Raw genomic sequence first — 25110 nt, 5'->3', positions numbered from 1 at the left:
TGCCGGACCGCGCGCGGCTCCCTGACCTGGAGCGCCGCCGGCCCGGCCTGCGGACCGCACGCGGCGGCTCCCTGACCGCGGGTGCCCTGGGCTGCGCGGCTGCGCGCTGCCCTATCGGGGACGGCAGATAGCTGCCGGGGTTGCAGCACTGCTGCCGCCGCAGCTCGCAAACCACGGCCGCTGCACCCCATTTAAAAAATTTGGCGGCGGGGCACGCTTTTGGCGCCCCAATCTTGGCGCTCTAGCCACCGCCTAGTTCGCCTATGGTTGCAGCGGCCCTGTTATGGGGACGAAGAAGCAATCCAGAACTATTTAACAAAAACGGTAATATAGAATTCTAAAATTCATGTGAAGAAATATTCTGAAAAACATATGTAGCTCCCATTATTTTAGTTAATGGACAAGTGTGACTCTTGAGGCATTATAGTCGCAGACTCTGGACTGGAAGTGAGTGTGGAAAGATGGGCCAATGGCCTGGAAGTGCTTAGCCTGTGCTAATGAAACCAGTTTCCAATCTTTCACCCAGAATCCTATCGTCCGTTGACCCGGAATCACCTTGGGTCTGTTCCCGGGCCTCAATCCCTATTGTAATGGTGTATTAGAACTTCACCTTTACGGGGGTGTGAGGATAAAGCACGTTAAATTGTGAGCCATGTAAGTATGTAAGATAGCCATCGCATATTGCCTCTATAGTATTCTCTTGAGCATCTTTCCTTTCTGTGGCAAACTGGAGTGGCTGCTCCAGAAAGAGCCATATCTACGTTCCTTTTGTCAAGAGCGAAATGTGGTATGTTGCAGATGGAGAACCATTCTCCAAAACAGAAAGCGAGTGTCATTGGGAAAAGGTTGCCTGAATATGCGGTTTATCAATGACAGATTAGGAACAAGTACACTGGCTTAAATTAAGTGAGGGAATTTTAAATAATTACACCCGTGGAATGAGTGCTCAAAGAATTGCTGTTCTGTTATGCTGTCTAATGTACTAAACTTTAACATTACTGGGGTCTCCTGGCTGAAATGCTGTTGGCTGCACTGTCTTGGTCTTTAAGATTGAGCATTATCGTTTCTATGAACCTGTATGATGGTTGTGTAAACATTTTCATGGAGAGCCTGTTATTTAACAATTGTATAGCAGGATATAAATGACGTATTTAATATTGCAGAAAAATGAGATTCATTGAGAAAAATCCAAGTGAAGACATAGTAACTGAAAGAACCCAATCTTCATCTGGACCAGATTATCATGATGGTTTCATTAATTAAGCGAAATAAACTTTTGTTCTTAGCCTACTAGTGGATAAGTTTGTGTCTACACCTAAGTGTTTAAGGCAAGATATTTTTTCCCCATGTTTTACCTTGTACTCTAGTATGACGGTTGTGGTACATATGTAATGGGCCCAGAGCAAGATATATGTGAAATTTGAGACTTTGGAAGAAAGGGTCAAAAGTGTCTGGATTCAAAAACCATGAATTACATTCTAAAATCAAGGGAGTTAAAAACTTCGCCACTTTATCCCCAATAAAGCCTGCTAGTGATAAATATGGTGGCAGATTGTACACAAAATATATTGTTGTATCCTGCTCTTGCCAGCCTTCCTTTCTTCTATCTGAATCCATTTTGATCATGTAATGATGACTGGTTTACAACATTACTTATTTAGGTAATTAATCAAAGGAACTTGACATACATACGTACAGTGAACTGATGAGATGAAAAATGTGTCAGATTGTGTATGCAACTAGCCCAGTTAAAAACCTTGAGATGCTTGACTTTTAAATTTTTGTCTTGTCGTTCCAGCACTCAACCTTTACAGCTTAATTCCACCCACCGACGTGCAGCTACACTGTTCATCAAGCTCCTGGGGTGGCGCATACTGTGACGCATCTGTTATGCCCCAACAGCGTGCAGGCTGCCAGGCGGTTGCAACTGCTGCCTTATGGAGCAATACCAATCACAATTCAGGACAGGAATGGTTATGGAACGTCGGCACACGGAACCTACCCCGCAGCCTATACAAACCACTACCAGTATCAATCAACTAAAACCTTTTGGTGAGCTTTAATTGTTAATATTGAGCAACATTTGTCCACGTTAATGAACGTATAAAATTTTTGCATGGGAAGCGCAAGGCGGCTGGTATTGCTATGTGATTTGGTTCGTTTTTACTCATATGTTTCCAATATAATGAAAAGGGGACACAGGATGTGTTTAGGATACATGTACGCTCACATGGATTCAATCCTGACTGGGGTTTCCAAGGACCAAGATAAAAGATATTAATTATAAATTAATATATTGGTATAAGGGAATTTCTTTTCTGCATCCTAGATGGACTGCCCGGGGCGCCGGCGCTCCCGGGGTCAGGGAGCCGTGGCTCCAGTGGACCTGCTGCAGGCATGCCTGCGGCAGCTCCGCCGGAGCCGCGAGACCCGCTCGGGGGGCGGCAAAATGTCCCGGCGCCTAGAGCGTCAGAAATCCTAGCGCCGGCCCTGCCCATACACACTCCAAACTGTGCATACTGTACGACTGTCTGGTACATTTGAAAGTGGTACATGTGAAAGTGTTCTACAGTGTGAGAAATAAGATTATGTATTTTGCGGTTACATTAATCCTTCTTCACTAAAAGTTCCAGTTACGACAAAAATTGTATCACTGGTGATAGTTAATTTTTTAAACTTTTATATTTGTGTGGTTATGTGAAAGAAAGAGATAATGTAAACGGAAACCAAGATAAAGCATGCCTGTGATCAAACACCCTCTCAATGGTTGGTGATTTATCAAGCATCCACAGACACACACATAAATAAGGGGTGCTTTTCAACAAAATGAGCAAATTAAAATACAATTAAAACTATGATTAAAAGCCATCCTCCCAAAATTCAAACAGCTAATGTAAATGAATTGTTCCAGTACAAACAAGGAAAGGTTATCAATATGCAACCAAGATTGGTCATTGTAAAATCTATCTTTGTGATGAAGTTTAAAATGTTTATTAAAATAGGAGAACGCTACATAATATAGTTTTTGGAAGTATGTATTTCTTTGCTGTATAGCCCCTTGGTAAAGACAAATAAGCAGAGACAGTTTATTTGCAGCTTCTGTTAGTAGTAGTGTAAAATTCATTGGAGCAATGATGTGGGCAATCTCATTTTTGACGCTAGCACATCAAAGAAGTAGGGTCTCCCAAAGAGTATGTTGACTAATCGCAAACATTAGAGCAGGACATTTCTGATGAAACTAGGTATGACTAGGAGGAAGACCACGAAGAAAAATAGGTTCTAGTATCCTGGAAGTCAACAGTGAAAGAGAATGATATCTATTATAGTGTAAACACCTGAGATTTCAATATTTTTTTTTTTGGAGCAAAAGCATGAATGGATCAGGGCGTTGCAAAGTAGGATTAGTATTTACTCCACAGTAGTAACATCCATCATTATACAAACAAGTAGATTCCTTCCACTCACCAATAAACTGTGAAGAGATAGACTCAGACTCATAGGTCAGAAGGGACCAATATGATCATCTAGTCTGACCTCCTGCACAAAGCAGGCCACAGAACCCTACCCATTCACTTCTATAACAAACCCCTAACCTATGTCCGAGTTATTGAAGTCTTCAAATTGTGGTTTGAAGACCTCAAGCTGCAGAACTCCACCAGCATGACCTGTGCCCCATGCTGCAGAGGAAGGCGAAAAAACTCCAGGGCCTTGCCAATCCGCCCTGGAGGAAAATCCCTCCGACCCCAAATATGGCGATCAGCTAAACCCTAGGCATGTGGCAAGACTCACCGCCAGCACTCAGAAAGAATTCTCACAGTAATTCAGATCCCATCCCATCCAACTCCTCACAGACCACTGGGCAGACTTATCTGCTGATAATCAAAGATCAATTGCCAAATAAACATCATCATACATCCCTTCCAAACTTATCAAGCTTAGTCTTAAAGCCAGGTATGTCTTTTGCCCCACTACTCCCTCGGAAGCGTTCCAGAATTCACTCTCTAATGGTTAGAAACCCTTCGTCTATTTCAAGTCTAAACTTCCTAATGTGCAGTTTGTATCCATTGTTCTTGTGTTACATTGGTACTAAGCTTAATTAATTCCTCTCCCTCCCTAATGTTAATCCCCCTGATATATTTATAAAGAGCAAGCATATCCCCCCGCAGCCTTCTTTTGGCTAGGCTAAACAAGCCAAGCTCTTTGAGTCTCCTTTCATAAGGCAGGTTTTCCATTCTAAGAGATGAACTAGAAACAACTTGAACACTAAAACGGTTATTTTAAAACCATCTTCAACACAAGAACTCAGAAAGGCAATGTAAATTATATAAAATTAGAACAGAACTGTAGCCAAATTAAAGTTGTTTTCCCAGTTCCAAGAATTTTTCCCCTTAAGCAAAAATATATCTGCACCAGCTATGAAAGTGGCAGCAATACCGTAAGTCCAACAATACGAACGTTATGCTACTATGTGGATTACCTAGGATTCTGAATTCTTGCCAGCTCCTAGAATAATTTTTGCATAAGCTACTCCACAAATTAGTCCCTTAAAATATAAAGTTATCCTATCCCAATTTCAACTCAGCTCATTGTACTCTACTTAGCAAAATTCTCCTTGCAATTTCAGTTAAACAGTTTTCTTCAGGCAGTGTTGCCACATCCAGGCACACAAACCAAGATGTTGGTGCACTTTTTTTTGGAAATGGACTGTATAATCATTTGGTAAAGTGCTTTGGAATCCTTCCAGATGAAAAGTTCCACACTGTATAAATGCAAGTTATTGACACACGACAAGAACTCAAAATGGACTTCTGCAACCAGCAACACTATAACTGATTTATGACAATATACATGCAAGCATATTAAACCCTTCATTCCTATCACCGGACTGGTCAACTGTGATGAAAAACTCGAGGAATTTTTATCACCAGTCTTAGCGCAGAGGAAGAAATTCTTCCTCATAAACTGAATATGTCCGTTCTGGAAGTGAGAGAATGAGAGACTAGTGAACTGGGGACTGATCAGGGAGAGAGGCGAAAAAGGGAGAAAGGCTGGATAAGGGTTTCTACCAGAAACTTCGGTGGGAAAAGAGATCTCAAACTCACACTCTAACCTTCCTTGATAGGACAACATCAACAGGGATTGCCGTTTTTCCTTAATATCAGTCTCCTGCATGGGAAACTATCATGTATGACCTATGATTATTTGTCAAAATGCTAAATGGTCACTTGGTTATATGTATATTTTAAAATGTTTTAACCAACATTAAACAAGGAAATGAAGCTAGTATGACTGGTTGCACTAAATCACATGACGACACGCCATATTCAACTGCAATAGAAATTAGGAAAGTTTTATAGTAAGCTTAATTATCCATTTACAATTAATACAAGTAGGAAGGAGGTGTGAGTGTTTGCAAGTATTGGGCCCCCTTTTTAAAAAAACATAAGCTCTTTGCCAGGAAAGTTTACACATTATAAATAGGGATTTTCTTACAATGAACTACCACCATCTTTTGGCATTCTGGGATATTAAGCTCAAAGGTATAATTCCATAACTATATTCAGTCCCACTGACGTCAGTGGGACTGCTTTTATGAATAAAGGTTGTGTCACAGTGGACTCTGAAGCAGGAACTTCGGATCCTGGCTATCGTAACCTGGGATACAGGTTTTGTAAACCTCTTTGCATGAAAGAGGTTTGCTCTATGAAAGACTGTATTAAGTACACTGAATTTTTCTCCCAGAAGGATACAAACTGCAGAGGGGAAAATATTCCTCTCGGATGATTATTATTATTATTATGGAGATATACCTATCTCATAGAACTGGAAGGGACCTTGAAGGTCACTGAGATTAGAGCAGGTCTTCAGCTATTAAGGGGTGGGGTATTTTTTGTTTTGTTTTTGTGGATGTAGAAGTTGTACAGGTGAAAGACTGATTTCCAAATCAATATAATCTATTGGGCCACAGATCAGTAACTAAATCTCAAACTATTTCACCAAAAATACATTTATATGTATTCTACTTCCAGAGTATCAAATAGTCAATGCACAGAACTGGAGTAGCAGATCTAGGTTCTAAATCATAGCTCAGACACTGACACACAACTCTGCCCACATCACTTCATATCTGATTCCCTTCCCCTCAATCTACAAACTGAAGTTAGTATTTCTTACCTATTTTACAAGAGTGTTGAAAAGCTTAATTCATTGCTTAAAAGGCCATTCAGAATCCTCAAATGAAAGGTACTACTACAGAACTCCAAACTATTACACTACCCGTAGGTAGTTTTAAAATGACCAGAGCAGGTGGACAAGAATGTGATCTAAAGCAGCAAAGGGGAATTCTCAACTAACTCTTCACCAGGGATGTGAGACACTCATATCAGAAGCTGTACTTTATGAGATTAATTCTACAATTTAGCCATTTGCAGCAATCAAACCTCCACGCCTTTAAAAACAAAAAGAATTTCAGAAAAAAACAGCTTAATACACAAGCAAAAAGTGGACAGAAAACATAGGACAGATTTTAAGATAAACAAATGGGAAGAGATAGATTCACTGAATTCACTTCAATATTAACTGGAACAGTATTCCTCTTCAGTTCTATGTTTTCTGTACTACACGTCAGCCTGGTGAATCTAAATTATGTATACCCACTTAATATCATGATTAGCAGCTTGCCACTGATGGACTTTCTTCTCAAAGAAAAGAGATTTTTTTACTATATTGAAATACTTTCCCCTCTTGCTTATTTCAGAAGGACAATTAAATACAAAACTATACTTCAGGCATTCTTCTACATTTCTCAACTACTGACAGAACATTCTTTCAATGTAAAAGGAAGAGTCTACCTCCCTCCACTTCCAGCAGAACTGAGCCAACTGGCAGATTACTGGCCTTGCACGAGGCAGAAAAACTCAGCTGACAGAGGGAACAGAAATTAATCTAATCTAGCACTGCCACAGGAACACATTTCAAGAACACCACACTTTCTTTCTCCTTTTGTTGTTTGTTACTGTAGGGTCTTCAAACAGTCAATACCTATGCTCAGTGAGTAGATCTGTGGCTGGAGTGTTGACTGGTAGTTTAATGAATCTTTATAAAATTAATTTTTTTCCTAGTCATGCACAGATTTTATGTTATGTAGTAGTATGTATTAGTGTAAGTTAAGGTCATAGGCAGCGAGTTATATGGATCCGTGGGTCCCATGCTCCACCAATATTTAGGAATGCGGGCCCAGCTCCACCAATGATTGGGTTTACCGTGCTTTGGGGAGGCCCCACGTTACAGGGGGATGCGGGGTGCAAGGTGGCCTAGTGCTGGCACGAGCGAACCAGCTCCAGCCCTCCCTGCTTTGCCCTGTCGGCTCCCAACATTGCTTGGGGGAGGGGGCAAAGCTGGAAACAGGCAGGGTGGAACTTGGGGGAAGGGATGGAATAGGGGCGGGGAGGGGGCACAGCAGGGGTGGGATGGGACCATATTGCTCACTTCTGCCAGTGTCAGACCCCCCACTAAGTCCCCAGTTACTCCTCTGGGGTCAGGGGGTCCTGGCACCATCAGCAGCAAGTGACCCGTCCCCAGCCCACACCTTCCCCACCTCTTTCCAGCTTCCGCCCCCTCTCCTGAGTGACGTGGGGAGCCGTCAGGGCGGAGCGGAGCAGGCTGGGCTGGGGCTACTCACTGCTGCCAGTGCCAGGCCGCACTGGACGCCCTGTCCTGCTGAAGCGTGGGGCCCCCCAAAGCGCAGGGCCCAGGACAGTTGCCCCGGTCAGTCCTATAGACAGAACGGCTCTGTTTGGACCCGTTCTGGGGAGCATCAAAAATTAACCATGGGCACCAGGTTTGTACAAGGTTCCAATATAAACTCACCTCTTGGTTTCTTAATGTTCAACTTCTTGAAAAATAGCTTGTGGCTGAAACATAAGTTGCTTGCTTATTAAGGAAGTTTGATTAAAATGCTTTTTTTCCATTTTTGAACTGAGAAAAACTTTTTCCTGCTGTAAACAACTCAATGCTCTCTTCACTGAGGGCTGATTTTCAGGACAATTTTCAAAAAAAATAGAATAACTGTAGAATAAGTGAGGAAAAAATAGATTTTGCCCATGAACAGTATGAAGTTTCCATTAAAATTCGGAGTTACAGGATTTTAAAATATAGCAATGTTAATTACATCCATGTGGTTTTCAACTACCTTTCCCATTTGGAATTCCAAAGTTGCATGAGTTTCTAATTATTCAACTGCACAAGTACTTAGTGAAGTCTGAGATTAGTGTTTTCATTCTTGTTAAAAGCCAAGAAAATTAAATACAAAGACTTGTGAAAATATGAATCTATGCCCTAATATTCAATTGGCACTCTCCTATAAGCACACCTAAAATCTAACAATTTTCGTGAGAGTTACAAGGACATATCCAAGGGTGAAGCAGAGGGTTTCTTTGTGAATTATAGACACAACTGGAAACCCGGTCAATTTTAAAAAGTTACAAATAGTTTCATGTACTACCCCAACTGCAAAATACCTCCAACCAGTTTGTGGACGTTCATTCATTTCTCTATTTTAAAAATCTCTCTCTTCCCAAGAGTTACTCAAAAAAACTGAACAGAGGAAACTGACAATACACAACACTGTCAAATGCACAAGAACAAAAAATATTTCAGTATACTTCGGTATGAATACACATCTTGAATACTGGGTGCAGATGTGGTCGTCCCATCTCAAAAAGAGATATACTGAAATTGGAAAAGGTTCAGAAAAGGGCAACAAACATTATCAGGAACAGCTTCCGTATGAGAAGAGATTAATAAGACTAAGGGGGGGATATGACTGAGGTCTATAAAATCATGACTGGTGTGGAGAAAGTAAATAAGGAAGTGTTATTTACTACTTCTCATGACAAAAGAACTTGGGGTCACCAAATTAAATTAATAGGCAGCAGGTTTAAAACAAACCAAAGGAAGTAAATGGAGAGTCAACCTGCTGAACTCTTTGCCAGAGGATGTTGTGAAGGCCAAGATTATAACAGGGCTCAAAAAGAACAAGGTAAATTCATGGAGGACAGATCTATCAATGGCTATTAGCCAAGATGGGCAGGGATGGTGTCCTCAGCCTCTGTTTGCCAGAAGCTGGGAATGGGTGACAGGCAATGGATCACTTAGATTATTCATAGACTAGGACTGGATGGAACTTCAAGAGGTCATCGAGTCCAGTCCCCTGCCCTCATGGCAGGACCAAATACTGTCTAGACCATCCCTGATAGACATTTATCTAACCTACTCTTAAATATCTCCAGAGATGGAGATTCCACAACCTCCCTAGGCAATTTATTCCAGTGTTTAACTACCCTGACAGTTAGGAACTTTTTCCTAATGTCCAACCTAAATCTCCCTTGCTGCAGTTTAAGCCCATTGCTTCTTGTTCTATCATTAGAGGCTAAGGTGAACAAGTTTTCTCCCTCCTCCTGATGACACCCTTTTAGATACCTGAAAACTGCTATCATGTCCCCTCTCAGTCTTCTCTTTTCCAAACTAAACAAACCCAATTCTTTCAGCCTTCCTTCATAGGTCATGTTCTCAAGACCTTTAATCATTCTTGTTGCTCTTCTCTGGACCCTCTCCAATTTCTCCACATCTTTCTTGAAATGCGGTGCCCAGAACTGGACACAATACTCCAGTTGAGGCCTAACCAGCGCAGAGTAGAGCGGAAGAATGACTTCTCGTGTCTTGTTTACAACACACCTGTTAATGCATCCCAGAATCACGTTTGCTTTTTTTGCAACAGTATCACACTGTTGACTCATATTTAGCTTGTGGTCCGCCATGACCCCTAGATCTCTTTCTGCCATACTCCTTCCTAGACAGTCTCTTCCCATTCTGTATGTGTGAAACTGATTGTTCCTTCCTAAGTGGAGCACTTTGCATTTGTCTTTATTGAACTTCATCCGGTTTACCTCAGACCATTTCTCCAATTTGTCCAGATCATTTTGAATTTTGACCCTGTCCTCCAAAGCAGTTGCAATCCCTCCCAGTTTGGTATCGTCTGCAAACTTAATAAGCGTACTTTCTATGCCAACATCTAAGTCGTTGATGAAGATATTGAACAGAGCCGGTCCCAAAACAGACCCCTGCGGAACCCCACTTGTTATATCTTTCCAGCAGGATTGGGAGCCATTAATAACTACTCTCTGAGTACGGTTATCCAGCCAGTTATGCACCCACCTTATAGTAGCCCCATCTAAATTGTATTTGCCTAGTTTATCGATAAGGATATCATGCGAGACCGTATCAAATGCCTTACTAAAGTCTAGGTATACCACATCCACCGCTTCTCCCTTATCCACAAGACTCGTTATCCTATCAAAGAAAGCTATCAGATTGGTTTGACACGATTTGTTCTTTACAAATCCATGCTGGCTATTCCCTATCACCTTACCACCTTCCAAGTGTTTGCAGATGATTTCTTTAATTACTTGCTCCATTATCTTCCCTGGCACAGAAGTTAAACTAACTGGTCTGTAGTTTCCTGGGTTGTTTTTATTTCCCTTTTTATACTTGATGATCACCTGTTCCGTTCATTCCCTCTGGGGCACCTGGCATTGGCTACTGTCGGAAGACAGGATACTGGGCTAGATGGACCTTTGTTCTGACCCAGTATGGTCATTCTTACGTCAAATCACAATAGTAGATAAAATAATTTCAGAAGTGTTATTTTTAAATTTATGGTGCCTTTTTATCTTTTGCATTTCTGATTGAAGTGCATTTTAAAATTTAGCTTTAACATTACAAATCAGAATGTTAATAGCTTTTAAGTTTTTATATATTATATTACTGATAAAGGGGCTTGGATTTTGTATCAAAGTTTAAAAGATATGAAGAATCATAACCACCATTATACTTGTTTCAAACACAATACATTTTGGTCCTCGCCAGATCAGAGTGAGTGGCAAAACTATATTTTGCTAGTTTCAATAGTGTGCTTTGACAAAGTTCTTCCTTCCAACACACACAGTGGAGTGTATATTTCCTATGCGATAGCACCAGAGGCAAGGTCTGGGCTCTACACAAACAAAGTCTGGTAGACCACTGGATAGGTAATCAGAATTCAAACATGGAAACAGTTTCTCTGAGTCATCTTTTATTGTTAACATCACTGAAAAAAATAACTTTTGCTAGAGCTGTGCCAACTCAAATACTCTTCTAAATTAGTTAGTTAATGTAACGTGAGAAAGATAACCTGCAATCAACATTCAGATTAGTTCAATGCCTTCTAATGAAGCCTTGACATTATATTAAATCACAGCCCTTGTAAATTTATTCTCCAAGCAACTATCCCAAGGTACTGAAGGAAACATGATTAATACAGTTTCTAAAATTGCTAGCAGAAAGTGGCAATCTGAAGAAATTATCATTTTCCCTGTGTCTCAAAGTTACTCCCTGCATTCATTTTTTAAAAAACAGTTTATCATCTTACAGCATCTATCCTTTTTCCAAGCTAATTCACATATATGCAAAAAGATAGGTCTTCAGGGCATGAACCATAATATTTGAGGGCCTACACCTGTTCTGAATAGACAGATGCTGCCTCACCTGAGCCTCACTGACATTTTGAGCACAGGGCCTAACTAAAGACAAGTAACAAAATGAGGGGAAGGAAGAGAAATAAAATTAAAATAAAATCCCATGCCCAACTCCCTCTTTTCACTGTATCCTAACCCTACATCACCTAACATTTTTATTGTTTTTAGTTCTAGCCTTCTTTGGTTTTCAAGAAACAGACACTCTGAAAACAGAATGAAAAACACACCATAAGGTTTCATCATATTTGTTGTCACAATGATTTTTATATAAAATATTTACAGTTTGCAAGTACAATGAATTTTTCTAACTGCAAACTCAAAACAGAATGTGAAAAGCAAGCTAAGTTCTTTCCGTTTCATATATCCTCACCACCAAGTGGTACTGCCAGTTCTTGCAACTTTATTGTATCATGGTATTTTGCTTAAAACTCCAGCTCCTGGAATCATGTGAAAACATTTGAATATTAGCTATCATTAAAAACAAAAATCTAGCCCTCATTCTTGCAGAGAAAAGCTTGAAAACCTGAACCCTAAAGACTCAAAAACCAGAAGGCAAATAAAAAGATCACCAAGTATATTTTTTAAACTCACAATGGGGCGGGGGGGGAGACTCACTTTGATTTTTGAATGTTTGGGGTTTACAATACTGAGCCTTGTCTATTCTTTTTTAGCAAACATTAGGTCCTTGTTTATTTAACTTCACATTGTAATGATCTCTTTTGGAAAATCACCAATGTGCATGTGATTATATATTTTTACTGAATTAGACATTGTAAAACTGTCATCATTCATGCTTCTCATGAGAGAATTCTCAGGGTTCAAGTCAAGATCTGAATTGAGGATTATATCATCCCTCCAGTTGTAAACCAGAAAGAACGATTAGTGAAAACCACTTAAGTGTGCTAAGGGATAACAATACAACCCATACACACACACACGAAAGCCCAAGAAATAGGATATAGAGCACTATGCCTATGTGTATCAGCTTCTCTAATACACTGTCCATTTCTTTAGCGTATCAGCCCTATTCAGTGAGTCACCAAGGTCACACTCAGACAACCTTAGTTCTGCCCTTTGTTTGATGCCAGTGTTCTTGTAGGATTTAATTTCCCACTATTTGTGGTTTTGAATCCAATACTAATCCTCTTTAGGGACTTTTACCAGTTACAAAAAATTTGTTCATTTGTTTGCAATATTAGACATTTTTAACAGTTTAAGATGCAAAAACTGTGTATGGTATGATTGTACACTGAAGTGGGTTAACTGCAAGTTATATTTTGGAGATGTGACTCTTCTATTAGGCCACTGAGCTACAGGAATTCAGCATGCAGAAGTATGCTACAAGTTATTTTGATGTTAACATATTATTTTAGAAGTTTTTAACTTATTGCCTATTGGGTGAGTCCTGCACTTCTGTTATGTAATAATTACACAAATAGTAATGCCTGCATATGTTGCCTGTTTCTAAATGACAGATAGCAGATGCAGTACACTGTGAACTTCATCTGTTTTGTTCCGCAGACTCTTTTTGGTGTATGAATATCTTTAAACATATATTATATATATGCATGCCTTCAAAAAACACACACCTGAAAAAAAGCTTTCAGTTTCTAGACTGCAACATTTGGTTAGACTTGATTTTCAAAATATGAAAATATGTTCATGTGCCTGTAAAGATTCCCTCATTACTCACTGATTTACATTAGAGAAGTTCTAACAGTGCACCTCCTAGGATTTTTAATTAGGCATTAGCTTTCAAGTACGGCACACAGCAACTTAGGTTCTATAGGATGTTTTGGAAATTATGTGCTACCATGTACCAACAGTATCCCACAGAGTTTATGATCAGGATGCCATGGCATTTGTTTTTTATATGCTACTACAAATCTTAATTTGTAGTTAATTAATGTGTGTGTAACTCAACATTATGGAGTGCCATATACTGATAGATTAAAAGCATCTGTTTTTAGGCCAAAGGCTTTTAGACTTTCAAACTAGATTACAACTGGTTGGGCTACAAATTTATTCATTTACAATATCATGAGTTAGACTTAGCTTGGGGGATGGTGCTGAATTGCTACCAGGATGTCGCTCCTAACCCTGTTTAGTAATTCCATATCTTTCTGTCACCCTCTGGCTAGTGGGGGGAGGGTGGGGTCACACATTTGAAGTTCAGATTTAAATTTTTTATTAAAGCTAATGTTAAAAAATTACATAACAAACAGATTAAGAAAAAAGAGTGTCTGTACATCTGGTTATAATGCTAGATTACATACAGATACAAAGTTTGTTTAAAAACTCCTAACATACATATGGTACATATCTGCAATAACCCAAATTTAGATACATTTAATGATACAGTTTGGATATTAGAATTTGAATACTTGGGTACATCACTCATGAAAGTGTATACAGAGAGTTGGTTGTGGAAAGCAAATATATGAACGAGTGTAGCTTGTCTCTCAGTATTTAAGCATTTAGGATGGGTTGAGCCTTAGTAGATAAACTTCTCTGATGGATTCTTTCAGTTACTTTCCGATTTTGCTTCTCATCATCACTCCAGCTCATCTCTCCTGGTACTGCCTATGTCCGGTGATGTGTTCTGGGTAGATATCCCTCAATCACACAGTGGCATCCAACACCATGAGCTGCTGCATCAACTAAGCGTAGCATTGACCAATTCCGCATTCCTGCAACACCCGCTCATTACTGGGATCACATGTGCTCAAGGCTCCAACGATCAGTGCGTGTGTCTGAACCTGGTAAGCCTTAGCTCTCAAGGTTTCAGCCAGAGGGGCTTATTTCTCCACCTTTCAAGTTCGGGAGCCACAGAAGTCCAGGGTCTTGTTCACGAAGGGCACTGTGACATCCACCATCATGATCTTCTCCTGGTCCTCGCTGGTGATAATGTCCAGTCACAGTTGATTGTCGGTTCCAGGGATGGCAGTTCATGGCCACCTTCCCTACAACTGGTGGTATGGCTCTGACTAGGCGATCTTGGATGGCGTTAAATCGCAGTTGCCAGGCTCTGAAATGGGGCTTGCAGCTACGCAGGACGTGGGGTAGAGTCTCATTGGCATAGCCACACTTCCTACATCTCTTGTCCTGATTTCCACAGCAGACGGCTCCGTTCAGCGGAACGCTGTTGAACCAGGTCCTATGGATGAAACTCCAGCTGGCACACTGGGTGAAGCTCCTCCCAGGGAGGAAGTGGTTGCTGGCGTCCCACTTACACGTCACCTCAAATGCCTTGCCCTGGTGTGGCTTCCGTTTCAGGTTTTTCACATGTTGGCAGCAGATGGCATCCTTCAGGGTCCTTTCCAGCATGGTTCTAGCTCTCGGAATGATGAACGCAAGAAGCCTGGGAAACCAGCAGGAAGAACTGGAAGTCCTGGACCAGTCAAGGAACAATCATGTGACTGGATTAACAGATTTGTTGGAGCAACTCACATGGATGGGTATAAACTGTTCAGGAAGGACAGGTGGGGGAGAAAAGGTGGAGGAGTTGCACTGTATATAAGAGAGCAGTATGATTGCTCCGAGCTCCAGTCTTTGGGTTAAGTTTAGAGGCAAGAGCAACAAGGGCGATGTCATGGTCGGCTTCTACTATAGACCAACAGATCAGGAGGATGAGGTAGACAAGGGGTTCTTCAGACAACTTACAGAAATTTCCAGATCATAGGCCCTGGTTCTCATGGGGGACTTCAATCACCCTGACATCTGCTGGGAGCACAATACAGCAGTGCACAGACAGTCCAGGAAGTTTTTGGAGAGTGTTGGGGACAACTTCCTGGTACAAGTGCTGGAGGAACCAACGAGGGGCCATGCTCCTCTTGACCTGCTCCTGCTCACAAAGTGAGAAGAACTGGTAGGGGAAGTAGAAGTGGGTGGCAACTTGGACAGCAGTGACCATGAGATGGTTGAGTTCAGGATCCTGACAAAACGAGGAAGGAAGAGAAGCAGAACACAGACCCTGGAATTCAGAAAAGCAGACTTTGACTCCCTTAAGGAACTTATGGGCAGGATCCCTTGGGAGGCTAATATGGGTGCGGGGAGGTGGAAAGGAGTTGAGGACAGCTAGTTGTATTTTAAAGAAGCCTTATTGAAGGCACAGGAACAAACCATATTGATGTTCTGGAAAAAAAGCAAATATGGCAGGTGATCAGCTTGGCTTAACAGAGAAATCTTCGGTGAGCTTAAACACAAAAAGGAAGCTTACAAGAAGTGGAAACTTGGACAGATGACTAGGCAGGAGTATAAAAATATTGCTCAAGCATGTAATATATAATGAAGAAGGCCGAAGCACAACTGGAATTGCAGCTAGCAAGGGATGTGAAGGGTAACAAGAAGGGTTTCTACAGGTATGTTAAGAACAAGAAGAAAGTCAGGGAAAGTATGGGACCCTTACCGAATGGAGGAGACAACCTAGTGACAGATGATCTGGAAAAAGCTGAAGTACTCAATACTTTTTTGCCTCAGTCTTCACAAACAAGGTCAGCTCCCAGACTGCTGCACTGGGCAGCACAATATGGGGAGGCGATGAGCAGCCCTCAATGGTGGAATGGGTTAAGGACTACTTAGAAAAGCTGGACATACACAAGTCCATGAGGCTGGATGCAGTGCATCCGAGGGTGCTGAGGGAGTTGGCCGATGTGACTGCAGAGCCATTGGCCATTATCTTTGAAAACTCGTGGCGACTTGGGGAGGTCCCGGATGACTGGAAAAAGGCAAATATAGTGACCATCTTTAAAAAAGGGAAGGAGAATCCAGGGAACTACAAACCGGTCAACCTCACCTTAGTCCCTGGAAAAATCATGTAGCAGGTCCTCAGGGAATCCATTTTCATGCACTTAGAGGAGTGGAAGCTAATCAGAAACAGTCAACATGGATTCACCAAGGGCAAGTCATGCCTAACCAACCTGATTGCCTTCTATGATGCGATAACTGGCTCTGTAGATACAGGGAAAGTGGTGGATGTGATATATCTTGACTTTAGCAAAGCTTTTGATATGGTCTCCCACAGTATTCTTGCCAGCAAATTAAAGACACATGGATTGGATGAATGGACTATAAGGTGAATAGAAAGCTGGCTAAATCATCGGGCTCAATGGGTAGTGATCAACGGCTCGATGTCTAGTTGCCAGCTGGTGGCAAGAGGAGTGCCCTAGGGGATGGTCCTGGGACCATTTTTATTCAATATCCTAATTAATGATCTGGATGATGGGATGGATTGCACCCTCATCGAGTTCACGGAAAACACTACGCTGGCGGGAGAGGTAGATATGCTGGAGGGTAGGGATAGGGTCCAGAGTGACCTAGGCAGATTGGGCCAAAAGAAATCTGATGAGGGTTCAACAAGGACCAGCACAGAGTCCTGCACTTAAGATGGAAGAATCCCATGCACTGCTACAAGGCTGGGGACCAACTGGCTAAGCAGCAGTTCTGCAGAAAAGGACCTAGGGATTACAGTGAACGAGAAGCTGGATAGGAGTCAGCAGTATGTCCTTGTTGGCAAGAAGGCTAACTGCATACTGGGTTGCATTAGTAGGAGCATTGCCAGCAGATCGAGGGTAGTGATTATTCCCCTCTATTCAGCACTGGTGAGGCCACATCTGGAGAATTGCTTCCAGTTTTGGGCCACCACTACAGAAAGGATGTGGAGAAATTGAAGGAAGTTCAGTGGAGAGCAATGAAAATGATTAGGGGACCGGGACACATGACTTATGACAAGAGGCTGAGGGAACTGGGTTTATTTAGTCTGCAGAAGAGAAGAGCCAGGGGGGATTTGATAGCAGCCTTCAACTATCTGAATGGGGTTCCAAAGAGGATGGAGCTAGGCTGTTCTCAGTGGTGGTAAATGACAGAATAAGGAGCAATGGTCTCAAGTTGCAGTGAAGGAGGTCTAGGTTGGATATTAGGAAAAACTTTTTCATTAGGAGGGTGGTGAAGCACTGGAATGGGTTCCCTAGGGAGGTGGTGGAATCTCTATCCTTAGAGGTTTTTAAGGCCTGGCTTGACAAAGCCCTGGCTGGGATGGTTTAGTTGGTGTTGGTCCTTCTTTGAGCAGGGGGTTGGACTGATGACCTCCTGAGGTCTCATCCAACCCTCATCTACGATTTTATAATTAATTGTGTGCTCTGCATTTTTCACCAGGATTCCCAGCTCCTGGCATTCTTTGTACCACGTCCACTGGCAGCTGATACACTTCTCCACTCATTGCATAGAATGGTGAGCACAAGTCCAGAGCATGCCAAAGTCTCTCCCCTCTTCCAAATTTACCTTCCAGGGAGCCGTTCAGGTAGGTGGCAACATCTTGGTTGGAGAGGGTCCTGGTGATTCACTTCTTGATGACATCCTGCATAGCACTTCCTGCGATGTTCATCACCATGGCATCCGGGCATGTCAAAAGGCATGAATGATCACCGGAATGTTGCTCAGATCACCCATTCGAGGGATATTGGCATCACCCTATCTGTGCAAGATATACACCAGTTCACTGCTGGACCTCTCGCATTGCTGCTTGATGGAGTACCTTCGCCACAGCAGATCCCCTCAGGACAAATGAGATACGGGAGATCAGGAAGGTGTTTAAGACGTTGATCTTCTGCCATAGTGTCAGTAGGGAGACATTGATCCTGGCCACATCTCATAGGATCTCCTAGATGGTGTCCTCAGGTGTCTGCTGGACACAGAAACCCAAAGGTGTGCTAGGTTGTTGGTAAGCTTGCCCGTCCTCAAGGAACATCATGGAATCACCCTGGATCTGAAATGGTGTCGCCTGGACTGAGTCCCTTCTACTGTCATCGATATGCAGGGATGCGCACTTTCCAGCATTGAAGCTGAGTCCCATCCAGTTGGCAGCCTGGCTGGTGACATCAAGCATTTGTTGGAGACTGTCAGGGTTGTCTGTGATCTGGACCACATCATCTGCATAGACCAGGATATTCAGTCTATTGCTGTACACATCAAAACAGCCTAAACTGCTGGAGATGGCTCAAATGAGCAGCTCCCTGGCTAGGTTGAAAACAATGGGGTTGAGGGGACAGCCTTGCTTCACACTGCTATGGATAGGAATTTCAGGCATCTCTCCTTCCATGGAGCAGATGGTGGTGGTGAAGCCTTCATAAAGCTCACAGACCAGTTGGAGAAAGTTTTAAGGCATTCCAAATTCTCGATCTAAATCCTGTTTCTGATGGAAGGAAGATGAAGTTCTCTCTCCTCTACTCGCTGCTGCTAAGAGTTAACAATATACCATGGGTTTCCATTACTCCATTTCTTACACAAGACTCCCATTTTCTGAGCCCTTTTCTCTTGTGGATAGCTCAAGTGTCTGCTACTAATATCTTTCCAATCAGCAGCATGATCATCACAGTTTCACTGCTACTGACAGGTTTTTGAATTAACACCTATGAAACTGACAAGAATCTTGTTAATTTCACTCTGCTGCAGCTATGAACACCCATTGAAAAAAATCTATTCCTCTCAAACTTGAGGGTACCTTAACAGGATACATTTCTGTAGAATTTAAGCTTTCATTTTTAAAAAAAGAAGAGGATTCACTTACCACAGGCAAATGAATTTTTCAAAAAAACACATTTTCTATTGCAAAATCATGCATCTTTTTACTCCCACTCAAGAATTTAGGGCGAAAGGTAAAAACTGTTGTGACAACCCTCTTAGATGCACCTCTGATACTTATGCATGCAGGTTTGAAGCCACATATTTTTAATATCAAAACCAATGGACAAGTAATCTGTTTTTAAAACATCAAAATTAGAGAGTCATTGAATAATCTATGGCTTAAAATCAACTTTTTCAGGTTCAGATGTGACTCTGCACTATCCTAACTTTATCCTGTGATGAGATATTTGGAAAGTCAGAAACCAACAAAAAATAAAAACAAATCAAAGATGTTAATTTGGAGACACTAATACTCAATCTTAATTTTGTTTCTGTACTTTGATGACAAGAATTAGCCCCAAAATGCACTAATCCATGAATGATCTGGAGTTCAAAGAGAAGCAAGAATCTTGAGCACAAATACCAAGACACGCTGTTTGTGAAGAGACTTCAAAACAGGTTTCTTAGATTAAAGAAAAAGAGAAGAAAATCAATACACTTAACTCAGAAGCATTATCATCAAAAGTAAAGTCTCAAAAACCTCATGATTTCTCCACCCTCATGTTACTGCAACAAGGTTTAAAATTCTTTTATATTTGACATTTCATTTTGGAACAAACTTCTTGGCACTATAACAAAGTCAAGATGTAGATTCTGAGTTACATGTAATATTTTTAATTTTTTAAAATGTTTACCAGCTCTTTAAAGAGAATTTATCTACTATATTCAGTAACTTTTATCAAGGACAAATTACTCAACTACTTTGAAATCTGATTATAACGGTCACTCTACAATATTCTCTTATAATAAACTATTTGTGCCTTCATTATTCAAGATTGCTCTGTCAATTCCCTTTAAAATATCCTGTAAAAAGTAGGAGAAAGACACCTGGTGACCATTTACTAGAGTACTAATGTAATTTGAGATATCCTAAAAACTCCAAATAAGGAACACTTTTTTCTAGAAACCGTGTTCCGCATTCAAGTCAAATTACAATGGATCGTGCCCTAGGATCTTATAGTCAGATGAGATAACACGCCTGTTTGAAGTTCTTAATTAAAACATTTTAAATCACAGTTGCAATACCGTCTTCTGTAATATTATTGTTTGGTGCAGCAGACACAGCAATTAGGTGAAGAGATAACTTTTCCTAAAATACACACCAAGCTAGCCCTGGTCAACATAGGTTGTAAGTGATCTCACCAGGAGAGGCCTTTCATTACTGGCGGTATGGGACCTGCACCATTTGCTACTGTGGAACACTGTGTTACTGCATCACCTGAAGGCCAGGCTGGGTATGACCAGGACCGTTTTGAACTGGTTTTAGTCATACCTGACAGAGCGCTCCCAGTCGGTGGCGATGGGTGATCTTCCGTCTGCCTGTACTGGGATTGCATGTGAAGTTCCCCATGGGTCGGTTTTGACTCCGGTGCTTTTCAATGTCTATATATTGCCTTTGGGAGAGATTTTTGAAAGATAGGGCTTGGGTTATCATTACTCTGCTGATGATACCCCACTGTATCTCTCTCTTATCTCTTGACTATGCTGGTGTTTGACATGTTTGGGACTGAATGACAATAAACTGGCCAAGACGGAACCCTTGCAAGACTTAAATTATGCAGATTGGTTCAAACAGATGACGTGTACAGAGAAGTATTTCCCTATGCCTCCCACTTTCACACAGGGAGGTGCTTCAGTAGGATGGTGGATCTAGATTAAAGCCTTGACACAGACTAAACAGTAGAAGATCAGATGTCAGGCACACTTAGGCCGGGAGGCAGGGGGGATTTCCCATCTCAGTAACATTGCTAGAATGCAACTCTACTACTCGTCAAGTATCAGAGGGGTAGCCGTGTTAGTCTGAATCAGTAAAAGCAGCAGAGAATCCTGTGGCACCTTATAGACTAACAGACGTTTTGGATCATGAGCTTTCGTGGATGAATACCCACTTCGTCAGATGAATGTCATCTGACAAAGTGGGTATTCACCCACGAAAGCTCATGATCCAAAACGTCTGTTAGTCTATAAGGTGCCACAGGATTTTCTGCTGCTTTTACTCTTCTACTTGCATTCTGACCTGGTAGCAGTGGAACAGTCCTTTTAACTTCACGATAGAATTGGTCCAATGTGCTACATTTATAGGGCTAAGAAGCTGATCTGTCATCTATGGACTGCAATAGAACAACTGGTTGTGATAAGAGTGGAGCAAGTCTACCTATCGGCTCAGTACACACCGGCTGCCTGTTGGCAGATATATAGCCATTTCAGTTTTTAAGGCCCTAATAAGATTGGGTGGCCAAGCATCCTGAAAAGTTTCTCATATCCTACATTTCACTTCACTCCAAAACTGGATTCAACAGGTCTTTGAACTTCTACAGATTTACACTAGTAGAAATAGTTACAGGTCATATCTTTACCTCTAAAGCCTTGGATCTTTACAGTATCCTCACTTTAGAAAGTTAAGAGCCACAGTTTGTTGCAAGTGTGAAACCCTGTTATTTCAAAGTATTAGAGTGCAGACATTTTAATTGTGAGAGTTTATCTTTCATAGTATTGTTAGAGATTTGTTAGATGGCAGATAGGTGCCATAAAAGTTAAGTCATCTAATAAGTTATCTTCATGATGTTCATACCGCCACATTCTTTATACTTAAGATAATGAGAAATACATACACTTCTACCCCGATATAACACTGTCCTCGGGAGCCAAAAAATCTTACATTGTTATAGAATCACAGAGTATCAGGGTTGGAAGGGACCTCTGGAGGTCACCTAGTCCAACCCCCTGCTCAAAGCAGGACCAATCCCTAGACAGATTTTTGCCCCAGTTCCCTAAATGGCCCCCTCTAGGATTGAACTCACAATCCTGGGTTTAGCAAGCCAATCCTCAAACCACTGAGCTATCCCTCCCCCAGGTGAAACTGTTATATTGAACTTGCTTTGATTCGCCAGAGTGCGCAGCCCCGCCCTCTCCCAAAGCACTGATTTATCATGTTATATCCAAATTTGTGTTATATCAGGTCATGTTATATCAGGGTAGAGGTGTACTTGGAAGTCCAGTACCTATGTAAACTAATTTAATGGGCTAATTGTGAGAGCTTCAAGCATAATCAACCAAGCAGAAATATATAATATGGAAACATTTGAATTATTTAAATGTCACATAACATCCATTTCCTATATGATTCTACTTATTGAGGTTGTGTTATTGTGATACACAAGAATTTATTAATATTCAATCCTTCCAAGACTGACAAGCTGCTATCTCAAACTGCTCTTAAAGCAGCTAATAAGCTGTTCAGAACTGCATACTAAAGGTGGTGTCATACATGCAGCTGTGGCATATTTTACCAGCCAAACCAGAATACTGAGAAAGCAGCCACATTCAAGTTTTTACAAGTGAATTAATTCAGACAAATGTTTGCTTTTTATGTTTTTTACTGCTCAGTATAGTATCTTCAAATGTTTTAAGTAATTTAGTTTCTATCAGTGGAGAAGTGGCAAGAAACAGTTTGAATTTTCTCACTGACAAATTGGCAAATTCATAGTATTTTCCCCATCAGGCTGAAAACATAGGTGCAGTCCTTAAATGTGTTTCTGTAGAAACAGCAGACTATGCCAGGTTAATAGCACGTAACTAGGCCTCTTTGTATAGCCAAGCTAGAACTGGCAAGCAACATCCCAAGAATGGTATTGAGAATGCAAATACAAATGAAAAAGTCAAACACTCTGTTACAAACATCAGTGGCACGTGCATTTTCCAGTACTGAAAATGCGCTGCTAGCAGTAGTAGCAAAATATTACTCTTCAGGAAGGCATCCAAAGTACTGCAACTGTCAAGCTGATGTGTTTCTCACAATCCAGCATGCTTAACACCCACCCATCCCCACTTCTATACTAACTCTGGAACATATCTTAAAATTCCAGGACCAAGAAACTGGCCACCAACTCTGCTGGAAAAGTTGAGAGAAATGTACAGGATTTTAATTGCACTGGTGAAAAACTACACTTCAGTTTCATAGTAAGTGCAATAACTACATGAACACCTGTCAAAAAATGCATTAGAAACCAATATTTAGCCAGACATTTATGGACGGTGAGCTGGACTGGGAAAGGGACAAGTGGAAACCTCCTTGGAAATATTCAGATGGAGAGGCGTTTCCAACTGTATGGTTTGCTTCCTCCCTACAGCTCCAGTTGGGAGCTGTTTTGGCAAAGAGAGAGAGAGAGAGAGAAAAAGAGGACTGCTAACGTTAGGGTAAAATGTTCTCAAAATGCAAGGACAAATAAACAACAATAGTTGCACAGCAACCGGGAGGGGGAATTCTGGGAAGAGAAAACAAGGAAATCCCTGGAAAAAGCAGAGATCACTAAGGTTTGTCTTTACTGCAAAGTTACTGTAAGTGTTGCCCTTAAACTTGAGATCATCCACACACAAACCCCTTACCTTCATGGGGTACTGCTTTAGAATTGGCTGGCAGAGTTGGAAGATGACAAGTTGTGCTAACACAACCATTCTACACTGTGAACGCAGACTAGCTCCACTTGAGTGCCACTAGTACTCGAATGCTTTCTCACAATTCCCCATGCGTGCAAAAAACAGAACTGACAAACTCTCCCACACTTCACTGGGAAAGAATTCCTGGAGCAGCTCAGCTTACTGCATGCAAAGAAACATGGGATATGCCTCAAGAGGTCTTAAGTGCCACATACAAGTGAGCACAGCATCAGTGTGGACAAGAAGCTTGAGTGTCATTCAGTAGAGTGGCAATTCTCAACTGAGACAGGCTAAAAGTAACTTGAGTTAACTCTGCAGCAAAGACATACCCTATGGACAAGAAACCCTGAGGCAATGCAACCCCACCCCAGCCATGAGACAAAGCACCCCGAGGAAAGGGAGATGGTCAGAATAGATCTCTGGAGAGGGAAGAAACAACAGAAGGGGATCCATGGAATACAGAGAACATGAGGGAAAGAAGAATTGTTGGACAAGAGCATGGGATGGGGCTTGGGAGAAATGGGAAAGGACATCATTGGACAGAGCATCTCAGGGGAGAATAGCTACAGAGGGTTATTGGAGGCAGCAAGACCCAAGGAGAGACCTTGGGAAATTAGACAGGTGGAATCTTGAAGCATGCCAGGGGGGGTGGCAGGAAATAATGTAAAAAGGTGGGTGGGCAGAGGGAGCCTTTGAGGAGGCAGAGAAACCTATTAGGGTGGGAGTGAGGGGTAAATAAAGGGGATCCTCTGAGAAGACTTGAGTGCCCAAGCTGGAAGAGGAAAGCAGGGAGGATCCTTGGAGAGAATTAGCACAAGGGAGTGAGGTGGATATGGGGTGAAGCAGAGCATTCCTGGGAGGAGAAAGAGGAAAGGAGCCCTGGAGGAAGAAGGGTGCTGGGGAAGACAGACAAGGAAGCAGAGACATTTTGGGAAGGCAGTATACTGAACAAGGTGAGGACAAAAACATAGAGAATGGAGATTTCTGGAGAAGGTACAGCACCCTGCGACATGAGGGAACAGAGGAATCCCTGAAGGCTGAGCACCCCCTAAAAATGAGAGAGATAGGATGCATTCTAAGGATTGGTTGGAGAACAGAAAGGATTCTTGGAAGCATCAGTTAACATAAAGGGATCCTGGGGAAAGACTAAGCACTTGGGGGAAGATTATACAGGAGCGAAGCAAGCAAAGCCCTGGGGATGCAACAGACTGAACACCTTGAAGCATAATGGATTAGCAAGGAAATCCCTGGAAAAGGCAGAGTCCTCTGAAGATAACAAGGAATTGGGGGACTCCTGTGTAGTCAGAGCCCCCATGTGAAGAATGAAGAGTGGACAACGGTCAGCAGACAAGCCCTACTGGATGTGAGAACAGAGGGATGAATACTGTGGTAGAGATTAATGAGAGGACAAGGCTGATCA

At 41.7% G+C, this 25110-nt stretch overlaps 1 protein-coding gene across 6 annotated transcripts in view; it reads right to left on the bottom strand.

The window, feature by feature from the left end:
* The window catches only part of ZFR2 (zinc finger RNA binding protein 2), an 89608-nt gene that overhangs the window by 62295 nt on the left and 2203 nt on the right, over nucleotides 1-25110 (bottom strand). For 4 of the 6 annotated variants that reach the window (XM_032774560.2, XM_075070823.1, XM_075070826.1 and 1 more), the window contains exons 2-3: nucleotides 20527-20647; nucleotides 17853-18803 (exon numbers count right to left, since the gene is read on the bottom strand). The exons of the other annotated variants lie outside the window; for them this stretch is intronic. In XM_032774560.2, the coding sequence (XP_032630451.1) occupies nucleotides 17853-17986 (134 nt within the window). In that variant the 5' untranslated portion in view covers nucleotides 17987-18803; nucleotides 20527-20647. The remainder of the gene's footprint in view (nucleotides 1-17852; nucleotides 18804-20526; nucleotides 20648-25110) is intronic. 6 annotated transcript variants of the gene reach the window in all.

Source organism: Chelonoidis abingdonii, chromosome 11 (assembly GCF_003597395.2).
Source record: "Chelonoidis abingdonii isolate Lonesome George chromosome 11, CheloAbing_2.0, whole genome shotgun sequence".
Classification (NCBI taxonomy): domain Eukaryota; kingdom Metazoa; phylum Chordata; order Testudines; family Testudinidae; genus Chelonoidis; species Chelonoidis abingdonii.
This window is presented reverse-complemented; position numbering and strand designations above follow the sequence as displayed.